Below are 21,157 nucleotides of genomic sequence, written 5' to 3'. Positions count from 1 at the left end.
GAGGCGCACCTGACTCGGAGGCATGTAACTGAACCCCTGTGTGCCCTTCAATTCCACAAGATGCCTCCGGGGCCGAAGCCCCCCACCAGACCCCCTGGTTGCCACTAAAGACCGCCATGCCCTCCTAAATTAGGGAGTCCAGAACCACCTATTGGTTCCCCCCCTAATCTCCAGTGCCAATGTACTACACCGACTTCGAGGACCCCCCGCCACCGACGCAGCTCTTAAAGCCTTAAGAGCCTGCGTCCCTCCACATTCCCAGGGCCACCTCCACCCCATCCCGCAGGGCCATGTTCCACATATCAGTACCAATGGCATTGAGGTGAACCCCATCCCGCCTCCAATAGGCGCCCACCCCCGACTCCAAATCGATGTGCCGCACCCCCACAGACCCGTTTCTTGCCACGAACCGCCCCATAGCCCGGTTAACCTTTATCCGCGCTTTATCAATAGCCCCTACTGACCGGGCCCCCGTCCATTTCTTCCGCGGCACAATGTCCGACCAAACCACAACCAGTGAAGGGTACATGGACCACAACCTCAACAGATCAAACTTCATGTCATTAATGAGCTCTCTGAATGGCCTGACACCTAGATCATTCCCCCCTAGATGGATAACTAGAATGTCCGGCGCCCTGTCCAACCGTACAAAGCGATTAAACTCCGGCAGGAGTCGTTTCCAAGTCAGCCCACCTTTTCCCAACCACCTCACCGCCACATCATCTCGGGGGAAACCTAGTTGTCTGCCGTCCGGCCGCACTCCAGCTCTCAGCGCTCCCCAACGCACGTATGAGTGCCCCAAAATCCACACCAGGCAAGGGGGGCCACCTAGAACAAAAGAAACAGTAAAGGCCTGCAATCAACAGTTAACCAGCCCCCCCCCCCTCCCCGGGACTTTTGGGGCAACACACCACACACCCAGAGCCCACTACAATCACAACAGGCGCACATAAGATCGGAACCTGATGGATTCCCACCTGCCTATACGCCTAATCACCTCCTCTCCTAACCCTTGTCGAGCCGCCTCCGTAGCCGCACCGATCCGAAACGAATGGCCATAGTAAGATCGCACCTCCAATCCCAAACAACCGAGGCACTTCCGTAGCACCGCTATGAACTGGTAGCGAGACAGAAACGTACCATCCTCGTGGACCAGCAACGGTCCCCGCTCCCCAACAGCCCCACCTCTAAACTGTCGCAAACACAGCACCGGGCAAACCCCCGATCCAGGAACTTCAAACAGTACCACTCGCCTACCCCTCCCTTCCTGATCCGTTTTGGAGCGACGTAGCCAAAACTCCACCCGGTCCCCATATAAATCCACATCCTCGGCCCGCAACCCTCCAGGCAATCGAACCGCAGGGGACACCAACTCCCCCAATCGGAGAGCCCCGAAAAAGGCCAGAGAAAAAGCCAAGCGGAACAGAGAAGCCTCAGTGTTTGAAACACAAACCTCCCCCAAAACACCCCCCAGCCGAGTCAACAGCCCAAACGACACGGGGCGCCGACCATCCTCCACTTTCCTGCCCTTCCGAAAGCCCTTAAGCGCCTGACGCACCAGGAAAGTCTTAGTGACCTCCTGCGACCCTCGCGCCTTGCACCCAAACGAAACCCCCGCCACCAGGCGATTAATCCGGGCAACTGACCACCCCTCCTCGCTACAGTGCCCCAGCAACGACAGGAAAGCTACTTCTTCACCTACATCCGGACCCATACTCAACCTCCACGATTCCCATTGTTCCCACGCCGCTTGGTACGCCACCCAGGTGCCAGGAGCCAGCGAATTCCTAATCAACTGCTGCGCTTCCCGAAAGGAAGATCCCAAAGGTCCACCGGACACCGTTCTCCCTCCGCCTCTGCCTCTGGAGCCAAATCCCGAAAACGCTGCCACTGCGAACGAGAAATGGCGTCAGCTATGCAATTCTGAACCCCCGGGACATGCACCGCCACCACCCAAGCATTCAGATCTAAGCACCTAAGGACCAAATACTGAACCAACCGCACCACTGGGGGCGAGGATGCCGATAAAGTATTGATCGCCGTCACCACTCCCAAATTATCGCAGTGGAAGCGCACCTTACGATTCCTGAACCTGTCCCCCCACATGGCCACAGCCACAATTATGGGGAACAGCTCGAGTAAGGCAAGATTTTTTACAAGCCCCGCCTCTCTCCAAGCCACTGGCCAGGACTCCGCACACCATCGCCCTTGCCAGAATATCCCGAATCCGACCCCCCCAGCAGCGTCGGTGAACAATTCAAAATCAGCTGCGTCCATCACTTGGCCCAGCATCAATGATCGCCCATTAAACGATTTCAAGAATGTAGACCAGACCTCCAAGTCGTCCCTCAACTCGGCCTTCAACCGCACAAAGTGATGGGGAGCCTTCACCCCCGCCGTGGCCTGGGCCAAGCGTCTACAAAAAATCCGCCCCATGGGCATGATCCTGCAGGCGAAGTTGAGCTTCCCCAACAACGACTGCAGATCCCGTAAGGTAACCTTTCGAGCCCCTTTAACCCGAGCCACAACCGACATAAGGTCGGCCAGCTTCTCCTCCGGCAGGCGGCATTCCATCCTACCCGTGTCCAAGACAATTCCCAAGAAACTCAGGGACGAAGTTGGTCCCTCTGTCTTATCATGAGCCAATGGAACGCCAAAGCGCTCCATCACCCGATGCAAGGAATGCAACAACATGGCGCATTGCCTCGACCCAGCCGGCCCCACACACAAAAAATCATCCAGGTAATGGATGACTGAGGTGCACCCTGTCGTGTCGCGCACCACCCACTCCAAGAATGTGCTAAACGCTTCGAAGTACGAGCACGACAGGGAGCACCCCATAGGCAGGCAACGGTCAACGTAATACTTCCCGTCCCAAAAACACCCCAACAAAGACAAACTGTCCGCATGCACAGGAAGCAGCCGAAAGGCTGATTCAATATCTGTCTTGGCCAACAGCGCGCCCGGCCCAAAGACCTTGACCTACCGCACCGCCTCATCGAAAGACGTGTAGTGCACCGAACACAGGTCCGGGTCAATACCGTCGTTCACCGAACCACCCCGCGGAAAAGACAGATGGTGAATGAGCCGAAACTTGTTCGGCTCCTTTTTAGGCACGACCCCCAGCGGCGAAACGTGCAGCCCCCCAACCGGCGGCGATAAAAAGGGGCCTGCCATCCTGCCCAAAGCGACTTCCTTAGCCAGCTTTTCCGCAACTACCGTGGGATGCTCCAAAGCCGATCGCAGGTTTTTTCGCCCCACGGCCTTCGCCGAAGGCACCGACGGAATAACAAACCCCTCCCGAAAACCCAACTCTAACAACCGCGCCGCCTCCCTGTCGGGGTACCTACTTAGAAAGGGAACCATCGCGTCCACCCGAACCGGCGTCACCCCTTTTTCCAGCAGCATCGCCCCCGGCCCGGGATCTACCCCCCCGAAAACACCGCGCGGCTCCATGTCCCCCCCCCCCCGCATACTGAACATTCATGACGGAACTTACATTTGGCTCCAAACTTACAGTTGCCGTCATTGTACTGGAAGCACAGCCCTCGTTGCATGGCCGCCGAGTGCCCCGGCTGACTGGGGCCCCCGGCGCCCGACTGAAAGGACTGCCCCCCAAACCCAGACCGAGCCTGAGCCGTGACCCGCAGCCACAGCCCAATATCCTTATGATCCCATCGGATACTGGGCCGCACCGCCTTCCTCTGCCTAAACTGCTCGTCGTACCGCAGCCAGGCCTGTCCCCCATACACGCGGTACGCCTCCCCGATTGCGTCCATATAGCAAAACAGCGCCGAGCAGTTATCCGGCGCCCGCTCCCCAATCACCCCTGCCAAAATCGCGAACGCCTGCAACCAATTGGCAAAAGTTCGCGGAATCAGCTTGTACCTCCTCTTCTCCTCCTTCTCAGTTTTCTCATCAATCTTTCTTGACTTGTCTAAATTAAACTTCTCAAGTGGAAGGAGCGAGAATATTTCCACATACTCGCCCTTCCAGATCTGCTCCTTCACCTCTGGCTTCAGGTGGGCACCCAAGGGACCCTCATAGCATACATATACTTCTGCCCTTGCAGCGTCATCAAGCCGCACCACCTCCCCATCACCCCCCGCAGAAGGCCCCTGCGTTTGCACCGACACGGACACCCCTGACCCGGACACCCCAGCCGCCTCAGACCCTGCAGCACCCCCAACCGGGCTCTCCACAGTTCTCTCCGTGCTTACCCAAGCCGATACCGGTGACGACACCACCGCTCTGGTCCCCCCACTGCCCTCTGCTGACACCCGATTCTCCAGCCCCTCTAACAAGTGCCGCAACCCCTGAACCAGGTCCCCAAAGCCCCCTCCTGCTCCCCCCGCACTCATAGGCACGCTCCCCCCAGACATGCCCCCCACAGTATATAAAGAGGGTGACTCACCTGGCTGCCTGGGCGCTGTGAACCCAGCAGCCGAAGGTCCCGCGTCCAGATGAGATCCGTCTGCGCTGCTCCCAGGAACCGGTGCCGCCAGCGGATCTCGCAACTCTCGGCGGGCTTCTACTTCCGGGTTAGCACCGGAACTGACGTCACCGCGGCGCCGGACGTCTCCCTCTGCCGGCCCACGTCCTCCGTCACGCGACACCATCGGGGAAACGAGTGCGGGGGCCAGCCCCCGGCTGCCCGCTCACACGCTGGAGAGACGACCCGGTCCCGGGTCTCCGCACTTCTGCCCTGGGGGAACGCCCGACAAGATGCCGGGCCGACTCACCGGCACGCCTCCTCGGCGAGTCAGCCGCTCCTGGTCCCGCCTCCAACGCCGTCTCAACTGTAGGAAGGGGAGGGGACTCCTCCCCCCGTTGCAGGCCACGCCTACCAGCGGGATTCCTCCCGGTCCGGGACCTACGGCTGCCAGCTGAATTCCCCGTGGTCCGGACCGGAGGGGCCCTAGAGGGGCTCCCTACCCGGCGTCTGGCCCGAGGGGTCTCATCGGGGCTAAGGCGCGCCGGAGGCCGGGACCTCCGCGGCCGGCGTAACTGTGAGGAAGGCCCTGCGGTGACCTCCTCAGACCCCTGCAGCACGTTCCGAAAATGATCGCGCAGCCACTGCGGCCCCCGCACATCAGCCGCCCTCCTCAACTCCTCCAGCATAGCCTCCACAGACTCCATGACAGGTAAGCCAGTAACACAGATTATTAGCTCCTTTCACTCCGGCAGTAAAACTGGCTATGCCCCCCCCCCTAACCCCTTTTCCCTTAAATACTAGCTCCCCCCGCCCCTAGCAACCTACCTAGCACCCAATCCCCTACCTGCCATACCCCCTAGCCCCCCAATCTCCTACCCTTATCCCCTTTCTTGCCCCCACCCCTCTCCGCCCCCACCCTTTCCCCCTACCCCTCCCCTCTCACCTTCTAATGTCAATCAACCCCCGCCCCCCTTAACTGAAATTCTACCTCCTTCTCTCTGTCCCCCCAAAGTCCAGTCATGCAGGCCTCCCCTAAGCTGCGCCTCTAGTCCGGCCTGTACTATATAGACCCCCTGTGTGCTGCTCCCAGTCGTATATACCCCGTGTGCTCCCCCCAGTTGTATATACCCCCCGTGTGCTGCCCCCAGTTGTATATACCCCGTGTGCTGCCCCCAGTTTTATATACCCCCTGTGTGCTCCTCCACTTGTATATAGCCTCCCTGTGAGCTCCCCCACTTGTATATAGCCCCCCTGTGTGCTCCCCCCTTATATAGCCCCCCTGTGAGCTCCCCCACTTGTATATAGCCCCCTGTGAGCTCCCCCACTTGTATATAGCCCCGTGTGCTCCCGTTTATATAGCCCCCCTGTGCGCTCCCCCCATTTATATAGCTCCCGTGCACTCCCCCACTTATATAGAGCCCCGTGTGCTCCCCTGTTTATATAGCCCCCTGTGCGCTCCCCCGCTTATATAGACCCCCACTGTGTGCTCCCCCCATTTATGAAGCCCCCCTGTGCGCTCCTCCATTTATATAGCCCCCCTGTGCGCTCCCCCCGTTTATATAGCCCCCCTGTGCGCTCCCCCCGTTTATATAGCCCCCTGTGCGCTCCCCCCATTTTTATATAGCCCCTGTGCGCTCCCCCCGTTTATATAGCCCCCTGTGCGCTCCCCCTGTTTATATAGCCCCCCTGTGCGCTCCCCCCGTTTATATAGCCCCCTGTGCGCTCCCCCCGTTTATATAGCCCCCCTGTGCGCTCCCCCCGTTTATATAGCCCCCCTGCGTGCTCCTCCTGTTTTTTATAGGCCCCCACTGTGTGCTCTACCTCCTATATAGTATATAACACACAAAAAAAAAAACATTCCTCATTGATTCCCACCGAGAAAAGAAACATTTCCCCATTGATTTCCGTGGAAAAAGACGTGGGATCTTCAGGACAGGACCTTGCTGTGCTATCCGTAGCCTGGAGAAAACTGCAGGAGCAGGTCTGCACTCTGGTGAGGTTTGAACAGTGAATGGATGGAGAAGACTGCCGATACTTTTGTCAGGTGGAGATTTTAGTCCTCATGGACCTTGTTCTTCATGACCTGTGTGAGGAGGAAAAGTTCAACCTAATTTTGCCCTGTAATACTTCATTTCTCCAGTGGTGGCGCTGTGCAGAAACCAGACACTTACTGCCAGGCCTCCCCACAGATTGTAGATGATCGCTGGTGATCTCACATTTTGGACGTTGTGCGATTATTAAAATAAAATCAGAGGGAACAGCCCTTTAAGGCTTCTATTCCTCGCCACCTGCCAATGTTTTACCCGGATAGTTGGGATAGGCTCAGACAGGGACAGTTATCATTTCCTCATCTTTTATTGGGGCCTTTCTACGTCTATCCAGTGTCTTATGTAACAATGGGATTGGACTATAAAGTAGATATGGATTACTTATTACATCAACGGGGGAACATTGTGGACTAAGGAAAGCAAACTCCCTATTGAGAGTTCAAAGGTTATGGGACTGTGTGACTCTCCCAGCTGAGACATAAAAGCTTCACTTGCCTTTTATTCATCATGTATCTCATCGTCCTCTTGTTTCTACTATTGGAGACAGAACTGCATCCATTTAGTGTTATGGAGGTTCTGAACATTCCCGGGCGCTGAGTTTGTGTGGAATTCCCATAGACATTGGATGGAGCAGTGGCAGCTATGGGACACTTGACCTTTGTCCTTGTAATGGGTGGGGGTCTCTACAGTTGGACCATCACCGATTAGCTAAATAAATTGTATCCTGTGGACAGGGAACAGGTTTTTCTCATCGGATAACCCCTTTAAAGGGTACGTGCAAAGTTGAACGGCCACCTGTTCTTCAGATCAATGTGAAGAGACCATGTTGAGTGGTTGGGTTGCCCATTTCTAAGGGTACTATTACACGGAACGATAATCGGCCGAATCTGCCCTATCCGTCTGATTATCGTTCTGTGTAATAAACACAACGATCAGCCAATGATCGTTGATATAGGTTCTGACCTATAATTGTCGGCCAGCGACCGCGCACCGCTACGTGTAATAGCGGTGCGCGGCCGGCGGCTGACGATTTGCAAAATAAATACATTACCATGGTCCAAGGCTCCTCTTCTCCACGGGTCCCACACGCTGCAGCTTCAGAGTGGCCTGTCTTAGCTGACAGGCTGCTCAGCCAATCACAGGCTGGGACCACCGCGGCCAGTGATTGGCTGAGCGGCCTGTCAGTTAAGACAGGCCGCTCTGAAGCTGCAGCGCGGGACCCGGGGAGAAGCGGACCGCAAGAGGAGCCCTGGACCCGGTATAGGTAATGTATGCCAGTTTAGCAAGGGCTGCAAGGACATTGGTAACGATGTCCATGCAGCCCTTGTTAAACGATTATCGGGCAGTGTAATAGGTCCAGTAAGCGAGCACCGATCAAGCAGATCGGCGCTCGTTTACTGTTATTATTGGGCCCCCATTGGCCCGTGTAATAGTATCCTAATTATGTGGACTTGGGCTTGTTGAGCATCGGACCATTGCCTCTTCACCCTGAGCCGCCAGCAGGTCACTCCATACCAATCCAAATAATGGGTGGGAGTTTCACTTCGCAAGAACCCTTCATGGCCTTAAATAGTTTGTGCTACATGGCATACTAGTACATCACAGTGATCCCACAGGCACTAAACAAGAGGATCATGGCCAAACTCTCACTTTAGAGGGGTTACGGCAGGTAAGTATATAGCATATAGCATGTCATCCGCAGCCCTGGTAGCATTAGCAATTAGTAGTTTAGGCTGGACAACTCCTTTAAAAACAATTTACATAATACTTTAAAGAAAACTCTACAGTCCCATGGATAACATTTCCCCAACATACCCAACAGGTTCTGAAGACCTTTTAAACTCCAAAAGTCCATCTATGGATACCTAAATGGATGACTAGATACCCGTATCTCTCCCATATATAAGAGGTTGTTCCACCAATAATCTGGTAGGTTCAATCATCCTCAAATATATCTGTCTTTGGCCTGCAAGGTTCACTAGATACTCATGGTGTCAACATAAGGTGGGTTGGCCAACCAAAAATCTTTTATATTTCATCTATGGCTGTCTACAAGGATGACTTGTGGATCACTGATTGCTCTACCAACTCTTTTAGACTCGATCATCCTTATAAGTTCCTCTACGTCTATCGATATGTATGATTAAATACCCATAGCTCCCATATATAAGAAGTTGTTCCACCAAAACTCTTGGACATTTCATCATTCTCAAATTGATCTGTCTCTGGTTACCTATGAGATTGCCTACATAACATGGCATCTACATAAGGCAGGTTGTCCCACCAACACTCTTTTAGACTTTATCATCCTCAAAAATCAATCTATGACTGCCCCCAAGGATGAATAATGGATCACCAGAACACTTTTTTAGACTCCATCATCCTCTATGGCTATCTCTACAGATGACTAGATACCCACAGATCCCACCCCGGAACCTCTTTTAGACTCCATCACCCTTAGAAGTTCCTCTACGTCTATCTATATGGATGACTGAATACCCATAGCTCCCATATATAAGAGTTTGTTCCACCAATAATCTAGTTGATTCCATCATCCTCAAATACATCTGTCTTTGGCTACTTACAGGGTTCATGGTGTCTGGTGGCAGGTTGTCCTATCAAAATCTTTAAGATTTCATCCATGGCTGCCTACCAGGATGACTGATGGATCACCGGAACACTCTTTTAGACTCCATCATCCTCAGAAGTTGCTCTACGTCTATCTATACGGAAGACTGAATACTCATAGCTCCCATATATTAGAGGTTGTTTATCATTTTCAAATTGATCTGTCTCTGGTTACCTACGAGATTGCCTACATAACATGGCATCTACATAAGGCAGGTTGTCCCACCAACACTCTTTTAGACTTTATCATCCTCCAAAATCCCTCTATGACTCCCCCCAAGGATGACTCATGGATCACCAGAACATTCTTTTAGACCCCATCACCCTCTATGGCTATCTCTACAGATGACTAGATACCCACAGATCCCATATATAAGAGGTTGTTCCACCAATACTCTAGTTGATTCCATCATCCTCAAATACATCTGTCTTTGGCTACTTACAGGGTTCACGGTGTCTGGTGGCAGGTTGTCCCATCAAAATCTTTTAGATTTCATCCATGACTGCCTACCAGGATGACTAATGGATCACCGGAACCCTCTTTTAGAGTCCCTCACTCTCAGAAGTTCATCTACGTCTACCTATATGGATGACTAGATACCCATAGTCATCTTGGATTTATATGGATGACTAGATACCCATAGTCATCTTGGATTTATATGGATGACTAGATACCCATTGCTTCCATATATAACAGGTTGCTCCACCAAAACTCTTGAAGATTTCATCATCCTCTCTGGCTACCTACGAGATCGCCTAAATAACATGGCATTTAAAGGTGTCCCGCCAACACTCTTTTAGACTTTATCATTCTTAAAAATCCATCTATGGCTGCCCCCAGAGATTATTAATGGACCACCGGATGACTACCCATGGTTCTCATAAATGACGCTTTGTTCTACCAACATTCTCTTAGACTCATTGACAAAAATCTTAGCTACTTATATGGTTGACTAGATGGTTGTTCCACTAAAATTCTTTTCGACCCAACTATGAGGCGTGCTGGAGTCGTGGACCCATCAGAGATGGGATTCAATGTTCTTTATCCATAAATCCTACAAGAAGGTGTGGATAGCTTCACGAAGGAACCTCCAGTTTGTTACCCCCAAAAATAATCTCCGATAGTAAAAGCTAAAGGGTGGATAGACAAATATTTCTGATTCATAATACTAAGGTATAAGAAAGAGATCATAGTCAGAGAGTCAGAGGACAGGGCAGGCAGCGTTGTTGGAAGATGATATCCAGGCAGAAGGTCGGGACTGGCAGAGGTCACTCAAGAAACTAGTCAGGTCTCTACCATCACATGGTGAGCAGTCAGCATACCATAGCATAAAATAGGAACCTTGTCCGAGCACTCTGAATGGAGAAAGTGGGGTAAGCCACTGGCAGGCTCCTCAGATGGTGGTTTATCTTCCTGAGAACAAAAGGATCAGGTGGTTAAAATCCAACATGCTTGATCTTTATTCCCCTGACATCATCTACGGGGGGACAACCACCACCGTTTATGTACTATTTATAACACTGGTGTCTTCTCAGGTGACAGAGGGGCCCATGGGGTCCGAAGTGTGACAGCAGCCCCTACACCCCCTATAGGAGAATCCTCCGTACAGTATCAGCTTCTATCACTGAGGATCCGGAATGCTACATAATACAGGGACACACCTAGAAGCTTTGACGTCTGACAAAAACATCTACAATAGACATTGATCCGGACAAATAGGCCGGGTACATGTCCCTGCACTAGGGAGGAAGAACCTAGAGCTACCTGAGATGGTATCACACATGACAGGCTTAGATACAGGGGCTCAGAGGGAAGTGTTACAGGATAGGCTTATATACAGGGGCTCAGAGGGAAGTGTTACAGGATAGGCTTAGATACAGGGGCTCAGAGGGAAGTGTTACAGGATAGGCTTAGATACAGGGGCTCAGAGGGAAGTGTTACAGGATAGGCTTAGATACAGGGGCTCAGAAGGCAGTATCACAGGATTGGCTTGGATACAGAGGTTCTGAGGGCAGTATCACAGGACAGTCTTAGATACAGAGGCTCAGAAGGCAGTATTACAGGATAGGCTTAGATACAGAGGCTCGGAGGGCAGTATCACAAGATAGGCTTAGATACAGAGATTCAGAGAGCAATATCTCACAAGATAGAAATAAATACAGAGGCTCGGAGGGCAGTATCACAGGAAGGCTTAGATACAGAGGTTCTGAGGACTGTATCACAGGATAGGCTTAGATACAGAGGCTCAGAAGGCAGTATTACAGGAAAGGCTTAGATACAGAGGCTCAGAAGGCAGTATTACAGGAAAGGCTTAGATACAGAGGCTCGGAGGCCAGTATCACAGGATAGGCTTAGATACAGAGGCTCAGAAGGCAGTATTACAGGAAAGGCTTAGATACAGAGGCTCAGAAGGCAGTATTACAGGAAAGGCTTAGATACAGAGGCTCAGAAGGCAGTATTACATGAAAGGCTTAGATACAGAGGCTCAGAGGGAAGTGTTACAGGATAGGCTTATATACAGGGGCTCAGAGGGAAGTGTTACAGGATAGGCTTAGATACAGGGGCTCAGAGGGAAGTGTTACAGGATAGGCTTAGATACAGGGGCTCAGAGGGAAGTGTTACAGGATAGGCTTAGATACAGGGGCTCAGAAGGCAGTATCACAGGATTGGCTTGGATACAGAGGTTCTGAGGGCAGTATCACAGGACAGTCTTAGATACAGAGGCTCAGAAGGCAGTATTACAGGATAGGCTTAGATACAGAGGCTCGGAGGGCAGTATCACAAGATAGGCTTAGATACAGAGATTCAGAGAGCAATATCTCACAAGATAGAAATAAATACAGAGGCTCGGAGGGCAGTATCACAGGAAGGCTTAGATACAGAGGTTCTGAGGACTGTATCACAGGATAGGCTTAGATACAGAGGCTCAGAAGGCAGTATTACAGGAAAGGCTTAGATACAGAGGCTCAGAAGGCAGTATTACAGGAAAGGCTTAGATACAGAGGCTCGGAGGCCAGTATCACAGGATAGGCTTAGATACAGAGGCTCAGAAGGCAGTATTACAGGAAAGGCTTAGATACAGAGGCTCAGAAGGCAGTATTACAGGAAAGGCTTAGATACAGAGGCTCAGAAGGCAGTATTACATGAAAGGCTTAGATACAGAGGCTCAGAAGGCAGTATTACATGAAAGGCTTAGATACAGAGGCTCGGAGGCCAGTATCACAGGATAGGCTTAGACACAGAGCCTCAGAAGGCAGTATTACAGGATAGGCTTAGATACAGAGGCTCGGAGGCCAGTATCACAGGATAGGCTTAGATACAGAGGCTCGGAGGCCAGTATCACAGGATAGGCTTAGATACAGAGGCTTAGAGGGCTATATCACAGGATAGGCTTAGATACAGAGGCTTAGAGGGCTATATCACAGGATAGTCTTAGATAAAGAGTCTCAGAATGCAGTATTACAGGATAGGCTTAGATACAGTTATTCGGAGAGCAATATCTCACAAGATAGGAATAAATACAGAGGCTCAGAAGGCAGTATCACAGGATAGTATTAGATACCAAGTCTCAGAAGGCAGTATCAAATGATAGGCTTAGATACAGAGTCTTACACAAGATGGTCCTAGACAAACTGACTGTAGACAGTACCACACACAAGTGGTGTATATGCACAACTCAGAGGATGGTATCACCCATGAAAGCCTTAGATACATAGCAGCAGACCGTATCCTACACAACTTATTGGGCAGACAGTATCACATAGGATGGACACAAGCTGAGTAAAGCGTATCCCACATTACAGATTTAGATACAGATCTCATTAAATAGTATATACCCATGCAGAAGTATATCTACAGCTTAGATACACAATCACAACAGGAGGAATCTATATTCAATTAAATGATCAAATTAGGAGGAACGATGTCTAGGTACTCCACGGGGGGATGCTGAGACTTGTAGTTCCTCTCCCTACGCAGTGTTTATATGTATATACAGTGTTGCTGGGAAAGTCGGGTTCAAACTCCACCGTTGTATATGGATGTGAGTCAATAAGGAAGCATCCAGCGGTAAAGGAGCGGACATACCGCCATACACCCTCACACAGCTCCCCCGCTCTCCGGGGTCTCCCCATACATTTAACCCTTGGATGACCATTTCCCCCTATAGCCATGTGCACAGGAGATTGCGCCAAGTTCATCGGGGTCTCCCTGTACCCATTCTGCGCCCTGAGTATTATATGTAACATATTACTGCTCTTCCCTGGCTGGAGCACGGAGGCGGTGAATGACCCCCAGGAGAAGCTAACCCCTGAGGTCCTGTACTTCGGAGGACTCCTCGGCAGTGGATTACTGGTAAGTGGAGAGGAATAAAGAACAGGGGATGGAGGAACATCTGCTTGCCTGTGTGAGCACCATATGGCAGTATTATCTGGGCACTATATAGTGGTATAATGTGGGTTCTTTAGGTAGACATTATTTAGATGCTGTATATCATTGGGTAACTATATGACAGTATTATGTGCGTTATGTATGAATAGTTTTTTCGGCAGTATTATGTGTGGTATGTATGAAGTTTTTTGGGCATTATATGGCAGTATTATGTGCGTTATGTATAAATAGTATTTACGGCACTATATGGCAGTATTATGTGCGTTATGTATGAATAGTTTTCTCGGCACTATATGGCGGTATTATAGGAAACTTTGGTTTATAGCAGTGCTTCTCAATTCTAGTCCTTATGGCCCCCAGCTGGTCATGTTATGAGGATATCCCATGCAAAGACACCTGTGATAACACCTGTTGGACTGAGTATAATTCTATCACCTGTGAAATACTAAGGAAATCCTCAAAACATGACCCATTGGCGGCCATGGCGACTGGAATGGAGAAGCACTGGTTTAGATAGTGTATATCATTAGGAGACTATATGGCAGTGTTATGTGGGCTATGCATGGGTTCCATTTGCTTTACTGTGTGACCATATGGCAGTATTATCTGGGTACTATATAGTTCAATAATATGGGTTCATTATTTGAATAGCGTATATCATTGGGGAACTATATGCCAGTATTATGTGGTCTATGCATGCATCCTTTTCCTGGCACTATATGGTGGTATTACCATATGTAGGGGCTTTAGGGAAGTTTGGTTTGGATAGTGTAGCCAGGGGCGTCAAACTCGGGTCCTCCAGCTCTTGCAAAACTACAATTTCCATCAAGCCTGGACAGCCGAAGCTCTAGCCATGTAGTTTTGTAACAGCTGGAGGGCCCGAGTTTGACGCCTGTAGTATATATGATAGGTGGACTATATGGCAGTTTTATATGTACCGTATATGCATTATTTTCTTGGCACACTATGGTGGTATTACACGAGTGCTTAAGGTTACACTCTGTTTGGAATATATATGGCAGTATTATGTGGCCTATACATGCATCATTTTCTATATATAATTGTGAGACTATTATTTTAGAACCATTTGGTGGTATTATGTGGGTGCTATCATTGGGGAACTATATAGCAGTGTTATGTGGGTAATACATGAAAAATTGTCTTGCCACTATAGGGTGGTATCATATGGGTACAGAAAAGAGGTCAGAAAAACATGGCAGCTTTCTTTTAGAAACAGCACCACCGCTCCTGTCCTCAATTTGGGTATGCTTTCGCAGCTTAGTTCTGCTGAAGGATGGAGCTGGAATGTAATACCACACACAGCCTGAGGACAGAGGTGGCGCTGTTTTAAAGTAGCTGTGTTTTTTCTGGATAACCCCTTTAAGAGGACATTATTTAGATGCTGTATATCATTGGGGAACTATATGGCAGAATTATCTGGTATATGGTGAGTGGGTGCTTTAGGAGAGTTTTACTTTGATGAGTATATTATCAGGGAACTATATGGTAGTACTATGTGAGCTGTGTATGGCAGAATTATCTGGGTACTAGTATTATATAGGTAGTATAGTATTATATAGATACTTTCTGGGAGTTTTATTTGGATCCTAGTAGTACCTATCATTTCAGCACTGCGTGGCAGTATTATTTGGCCTATGCATGGAAGAATTCTCTTAGCACTATATAGTGGTATTATGGGGGTTCTTTAAGAGGGCATGATTTGGGTGCTGTATATCATTAGAAAACTATATGGCAGTAGTATGTGGGCTATACATGCATAATAGTATATATAATTGGAAAATGATATGGTAATATTATATGGGTAATTTATGAGTTATGTTTTATTTGGACTTATTTATGCTATGACGGTATTATATGGGGTTTACAAGGGTCTTCTAATGTTCAGCCTTGAGGATACAACTGGGAGCGATTTATTCTCTACATTCACAAAGGGAAGGCCTACCAGTCTTCTTTATTGTAAGGGTAGGTTTACACTATGGACTCCGTGCAGATAAGTTGTAGCAGATTCAGTTGCTAGTACCCGCTCGTGGCCGCGTGCCTTTCTATGGCGGGGCCGATTTTGCTATCCGCCAAAAGAATAGACATGTCAGTTCTTTTGGCGGAAGGAAGAATCCGCCTAACCATAGAATGGTGTCTATGGCACGGGTGGATAGGCCCGCCGCCGTGAACGGGTACGAGTCACAGAATCCACCGGAACTTATCCGTGCGGATTCAGTAGTGTGAATCTACCCTAAGAGCAGAATCCCAGATGGTCAGGGGTAGATCTGAATACTATAAGGAGTAATTGATCTGGAGAATATACCATACTATCCATATACTTTCTCCTCATGTCCACACCCATACAGGGTATGAATATTTATAGCTATCAATATAATGTTAAGTTGTCTATATGATCAGCCTGTAGTCACTGGAGTTCTCTATTGTGAGTTATTTTAAGATAGGGGGCAGTATTTGCTGTCCACAAGGGGGCGCTCCAGCCTCACTAACACAATGTTTTTTTCTTCCCTTAGGTCCTTATTCCTGCAATATGCATACAGTACACCGGCCGCCGAGGGAAACTTAACAACCGAATTGGGGTACCATCATGGTGATGTGTAACTAGAGTTGTATAGGAAAACTAGAATCTATTTTTTAGTCCCCAAAGGGGACTTGTATGAGTTTGATTGTTCATAGGGATCAATGTAATAGAATCATGTTACACTGATCTATTAGAATGGCCCTCTATTGATACAGGCTGTAGCAACAGATCAGGCATGGCAGCCATAGAGGCCTATCACAGGCCCCAGGCTGCCATGACAACAGATAGTCTCCATATTAGTGGCGGGTGTGTGCTGCTGAAGGCAGATGGAAGTCACCATGAATGGGGCCGGCACCATACACCCTTAGGCTGGGTTCACACTGCGTTTTTGCATCCGTTTTTTTTACAATGGAAGTCAATGGAAAAACGGATCAATACGGATGCACACTAATGCATCTGTTTTTTTCAAAAAACGGATGAAAAAAAATGGATTGCAAAAAAGCAGTGTGAACCCAGCCTTAGCGTCATGACATACCAGTACATCATGGTGGTTTAATGGGTTAAAGAGAACCTGTCATCACATGACATGGTCCAAACAAGCGGTTTATTACATGGAGAACATGTAACTAGATCACTATGGTCTTGTGGTCCATAGTGATGTCACCGCTATGGCCAGGACTGGGCACTCTGGTCAGGGATATGTGTCTCATCCTTCCATATAGATACAGCTGCTATCATTTACTAGGAGCAGCTTCTCACACGCTAACAGGGCCCTGACCTGACAGGACCGGCGATATTCAGCAACCCAGCAGTGGCCAGTATTGTTACTGCAAGTGGAGCCCCCACTAATCTGATGGTCCCAGAAAGATTCCTTAAAGTAGTTATCCAGAGGCCACTTTCCCCCCCCCCCCCTCTGTTGTCTCCAGATTGGGTGGGGTTTCAAACTCAGTTCCATTGAAGTAAATGGAGCTGAATTGCAAACCACACCTGAACTGGAGACAAGAGAGGGGGGAAAGTGGCCATGTTTTTGTAGTGCCGGATAACCCTTTTAAGTTTCCAAACCAAACCAGCATTAACAGTGGTAACACCAAGGACTATAACAATAAGTGAAGCACTAGACCCCCCCCCCCCCCCCCCCCACACACACACACACACTTCTTTAAGGTTGGCTGCTTATATCTTACCTGATAAAATTTACGTCTAATGCTCAGCAGTATATGGAGGTCAGTGCAGCAGCACTAACAGGAGCAGAGATGTCACACAGTTTAGAGGTCAGAGAATTCATAAGTCATAAAACAGCAGACTGCACTGACAGGAGCTCCATATTGAGCGTCCTGCCTGATAGGTTCCTCCTGCCGTCTTCTTCACTGCAGATGATATATTCTTATGGTATAGAACAACAAGGAAGCTCACAGAGTCTCTCTTCTCTCCGCAGATGTTGGTCTCCATCATCTTGGCAGCAGTTGCTGTTTGTGGATCCATCTATGGATTTGTCACCTCCCTGCTTGGCCTCCTCCATGGTCCCCAGTGTTATTACAAGTTCATCAATGGAAACCAACGCTGGGTGTCACCCTTCAAATTAGACAGGCAATTTATAGAGTAAGTGTCCAAAGAGGGGGAAGATCCCTTTTAAAATCCAGGGAATTTTTTTTTTATTAAAGTATTGTATTGCATTGCCCTCCCCCCCTAAAAAAAAAAAAAGTTATACAAATCCCCAATATACACTTATTACAGGAAATGCTTATAAAGTGCTTTTTTCCCTGCACTTACAACTGCATCAAGGCTTCACTTCCTGGATAACATGGTGATGTCACTTCCTGGATAACATGGTGATGTCACTTCCTGGATAACAGGGTGATGTTACTTCCTGGATACCATGGTGATGTCACTTCCTGGATAACAGGAAGTCACTTATCCAGGAAGTCACTTATCCAGGAAGTGACATCACCATGTTATCCAGGAAGTGACATCACCATGTTACCCAGGAAGTGACATCACCATGTTATCCAGGAAGTGACATCACCGTTTTATCCAGGAAGTGACATCACCATGTTATCCAGGAAGTGACATCACCATGTTATCCAGGAAGTGACATCACCATGTTATCCAGGAAATGACATCACCATGTTATCCAGGAAGTGAAGCCTTGATGCAGTAGTAAGTCCAGGCAAAAAAGCACTTTATGTGCATTTCTCGTAATAAGTGTATATTGAGGATTTGTATAACTTTTGGGGGGCAATACAATACTTCAATAAAAATTTTCACTGGACTTCTCCTTTAGGCTGGGTTCACACTACGTATATTTCAATCAGTATTGTGAACCTCATATTGCAACCAAAACCAGGAGTGGATTGAAAACACAGAAAGGATCTGTTCACACAATGTTGAAATTGAGTGGATGGCCGCCATATAACAACAGTAAATAACGGCCATTATTTCAATATAACAGCCGTTGTTTTAAGATAACAGCAAATATTTGCCATTAAATGGCGGCCATCCACTCAATTACAACATTATGTGAACAGAGCCTTTCTGGGTTTTTAATCCACTCCTGGTTTTGGTTGCAATATGAGGACCACAATACTGACTGAAATATACGTAGTGTGAACCCAGCCTCAGGGTGCATTCACACGTACAAGATCCGCAGCAGATTTGATGCTGTGTTCCGTTATTTAGATCAAATCCGCTGTGATACGGTGTGTGTGAAGCTACCCTTAAAGTTATTGAATATGAACCCTCATGATTGGAATAAGCTAAAGGAGTCTGTGAACAGAGTAGTCTGTGTGCAGCTGTCCATGTGATGTTGTCCTCTCTCCTCAGCCTGGACCGCAGCTACCTGTTCCATAGAGAGGTCTGGAGCCGTTGTACTTTGCCAGTGGGTGTAGTTGAGTTCAATGTCATCTTCTTCGCCACCATCATGGTATCCAGCTCCATACAAATCGTGCTCTGCGCCATTCAGATGATAAACGGTTTATTAGGCTTCCTCTGCGGCACCTGCCAAAGGAGACTCTACTAGAGCGAGAATGTGAGTACATATATTATACTTATTATAATAAGTGTCTTATATACACGGTGACCACTAGATGGCGATAAGATCACAACACTTAAAGGTGTACTCTGGCAAAATCTTTTTCCTTCAAATCAAATGCTTTCAGAATTTATATAGATTTGTAATTTACTTATTTACGTATTTACTTATTTAAAAATCTCCAGTCTTCCAGTACTTATCAGCTGCTGTATGTCCTGCAGGAAGTGGTGTATTCCTTCCAGTGCTGCCACCTCAGTTCATGTGAGGAAATGTCCAGAGCAGTAGCAAATCCTCTCCTGATGTGGACAGTTTCTGACATGGACAGAGGTGGCAGCAGAGAGCACTGTCACACTGGAGAGAATACACCACTTCCTGCAGGACATACAGTAATTATCATAATACATCATATGTTATGGAATATATGAAATAAAAAAAAAACCTTTTGCATAACTCCAACAAGGATGAGATTAGGAGGGGAGATGGGCGATGCCTGCTATACACATTACCACCACCAGATGTCGCCACTTCTCTCTCCTATAAACAGCTATGGACACAGAGTAGTAAAACACAAATACTAAGTGATGTAAAGTGTAATATATGCATATACTGTATATGTATATAGGGACATTTCTCTTATACTAAGTAGAAGGTTTTGGTCATGTTGTGGCTGCTGGAGAATTACGAGGTGCAGTAATATGTCATCTCAGCGGAGGAGTAATGTGATAGGAGACTTGTGGTGCAGATCCTGTACGTTTGAACGCACCCTTAAGGGCCACAATGTTACGGTAACCTATAACTGCTCAGGGTTCACACTATTCTACTGATTTTATTACCCCCTGCAATACACACATTGGCCACTAGATGGTAATAAGACAGTGTTTGGCTCCCAATAATATATCCTATTATACAGGGATTGCACCTAAATTGTTATAGGTTATTAACCATTTATTTCTTCTCTACCGCAGTGCAGGAGACGTGTGTGCCCGACTCCTACCCCCATCATCCTGACTCCTGGACAGAAACGTTCTTTTTCTGCATTATGAATTTGTACAAAGTGTATGAGAGATAAACAGGAGAATAAGAACCTGACATGAAGACCTGACCTGTGGACTCATGGGGATACATGGGGAACGGGGAGTACCATCTCATATGTGTAGCCGGGGGGGCGCTGTCTGTTATTTTATAAGTACAGTCCACAGGTTCATCGTATATTGGCACGAGATGTGGGCAAATAAATTATATGCAAAAAGGGGTCCGTGGAGCCTCAGTTGCGAGTCTCAAAACACGGGAATAGCCAGATATCCCTCTCTCCAGAGAAGGAAGCCCACTGCCAAGGGGCGCCTCCTAGTGGGGAGAGCACCAAACCACCCTGATATGTAGTCCCTCAGGTGTTTGGGACCTAAATAGGGAAACACCAGGGTGGCTCCTGTAAGTCAAAGTCTAATGGTGCGTTTACACAGAGTGATTTATCTGACAGATCTTTGAAGCCAAAACAAGGAACAGACTATAAACAGGGATCAGGTCATAAAGGAAAGACTCTTTTCAAATCCTCTTTTCAAATCCATTCCTGGCTTTGGCTTCAAAAATCTGTCAGATAAATCTGTCTGTGTAAACGCAGCCTAACTCTGTGGCGGGTATAACGACATATGACAAGGGTTACCAAGGCTAGGCATCCATCCACAGACTGCAGTTTGGGGATGTATTTGCCCCTCATCAGTGTGGAGCAGGATTCTGGCTACCGGGGGCAATGAAAATAGACCAACAAAACACAACAATCACTGAACTCAGGGAGAACAGTGAAAAAATCCAATGGTCTATTTTCATTGCCCCAGTAGCCAGAATCCTGCTCCACACTGATGAGGGGCAAATACCCTGAAACTGCAGTCTGTGGATGGAAGCCTAGTCTTGGTAACTCTTGTCTTATGTCGTTATACTCGCCACAGAGTTAGACTTTGACTTACAGAGGCCACCCTGGTGTTTCCCTATTTAGGTCCCAAAGCTCGCAACAGAGTGAGGACCTGAGGGACTACGTATCAGGGTGGTTTGGTGCTCTCCCCACTAGGAGGCACCCCTTGGCAACGGGCGTCCT

At 48.4% G+C, this 21,157-nt stretch overlaps 1 protein-coding gene across 1 annotated transcript; it reads left to right on the top strand.

Moving 5' to 3' along the window:
* The first annotated feature begins 13,166 nt into the window (after positions 1-13,166).
* Positions 13,167-20,351, top strand: LOC138799619 (transmembrane 4 L6 family member 4-like). Its single transcript, XM_069981103.1, has 5 exons — positions 13,167-13,465; positions 16,033-16,098; positions 17,476-17,639; positions 18,861-19,065; positions 20,034-20,351. The coding sequence occupies exons 1-4, from the start codon at positions 13,283-13,285 to the stop codon at positions 19,054-19,056; spliced, it is 609 nt and encodes a 202-aa protein (XP_069837204.1). The 5' UTR covers positions 13,167-13,282; the 3' UTR covers positions 19,057-19,065; positions 20,034-20,351.
* Positions 20,352-21,157: the final 806 nt, after the last annotated feature.

This window comes from Dendropsophus ebraccatus, chromosome 1 (assembly GCF_027789765.1).
Source record: "Dendropsophus ebraccatus isolate aDenEbr1 chromosome 1, aDenEbr1.pat, whole genome shotgun sequence".
In the NCBI taxonomy this organism is placed as follows: domain Eukaryota; kingdom Metazoa; phylum Chordata; class Amphibia; order Anura; family Hylidae; genus Dendropsophus; species Dendropsophus ebraccatus.
This window is presented reverse-complemented; position numbering and strand designations above follow the sequence as displayed.

What these genes read in the sequence shown, in the direction of transcription:
- LOC138799619 (XM_069981103.1), top strand. Translation starts at nt 13,283, where the DNA reads ATGTGCACAGGAGATTGCGCCAAGTTCATCGGGGTCTCCCTGTACCCA. An exon ending in TCCTCGGCAGTGGATTACTG is followed by an intron (nt 13,466 to 16,032) that starts GTAAGTGGAGAG and finishes TTCTTCCCTTAG; the next exon opens with GTCCTTATTCCTGCAATATG. An exon ending in TTAGACAGGCAATTTATAGA is followed by an intron (nt 17,640 to 18,860) that starts GTAAGTGTCCAA and finishes CTCTCTCCTCAG; the next exon opens with CCTGGACCGCAGCTACCTGT.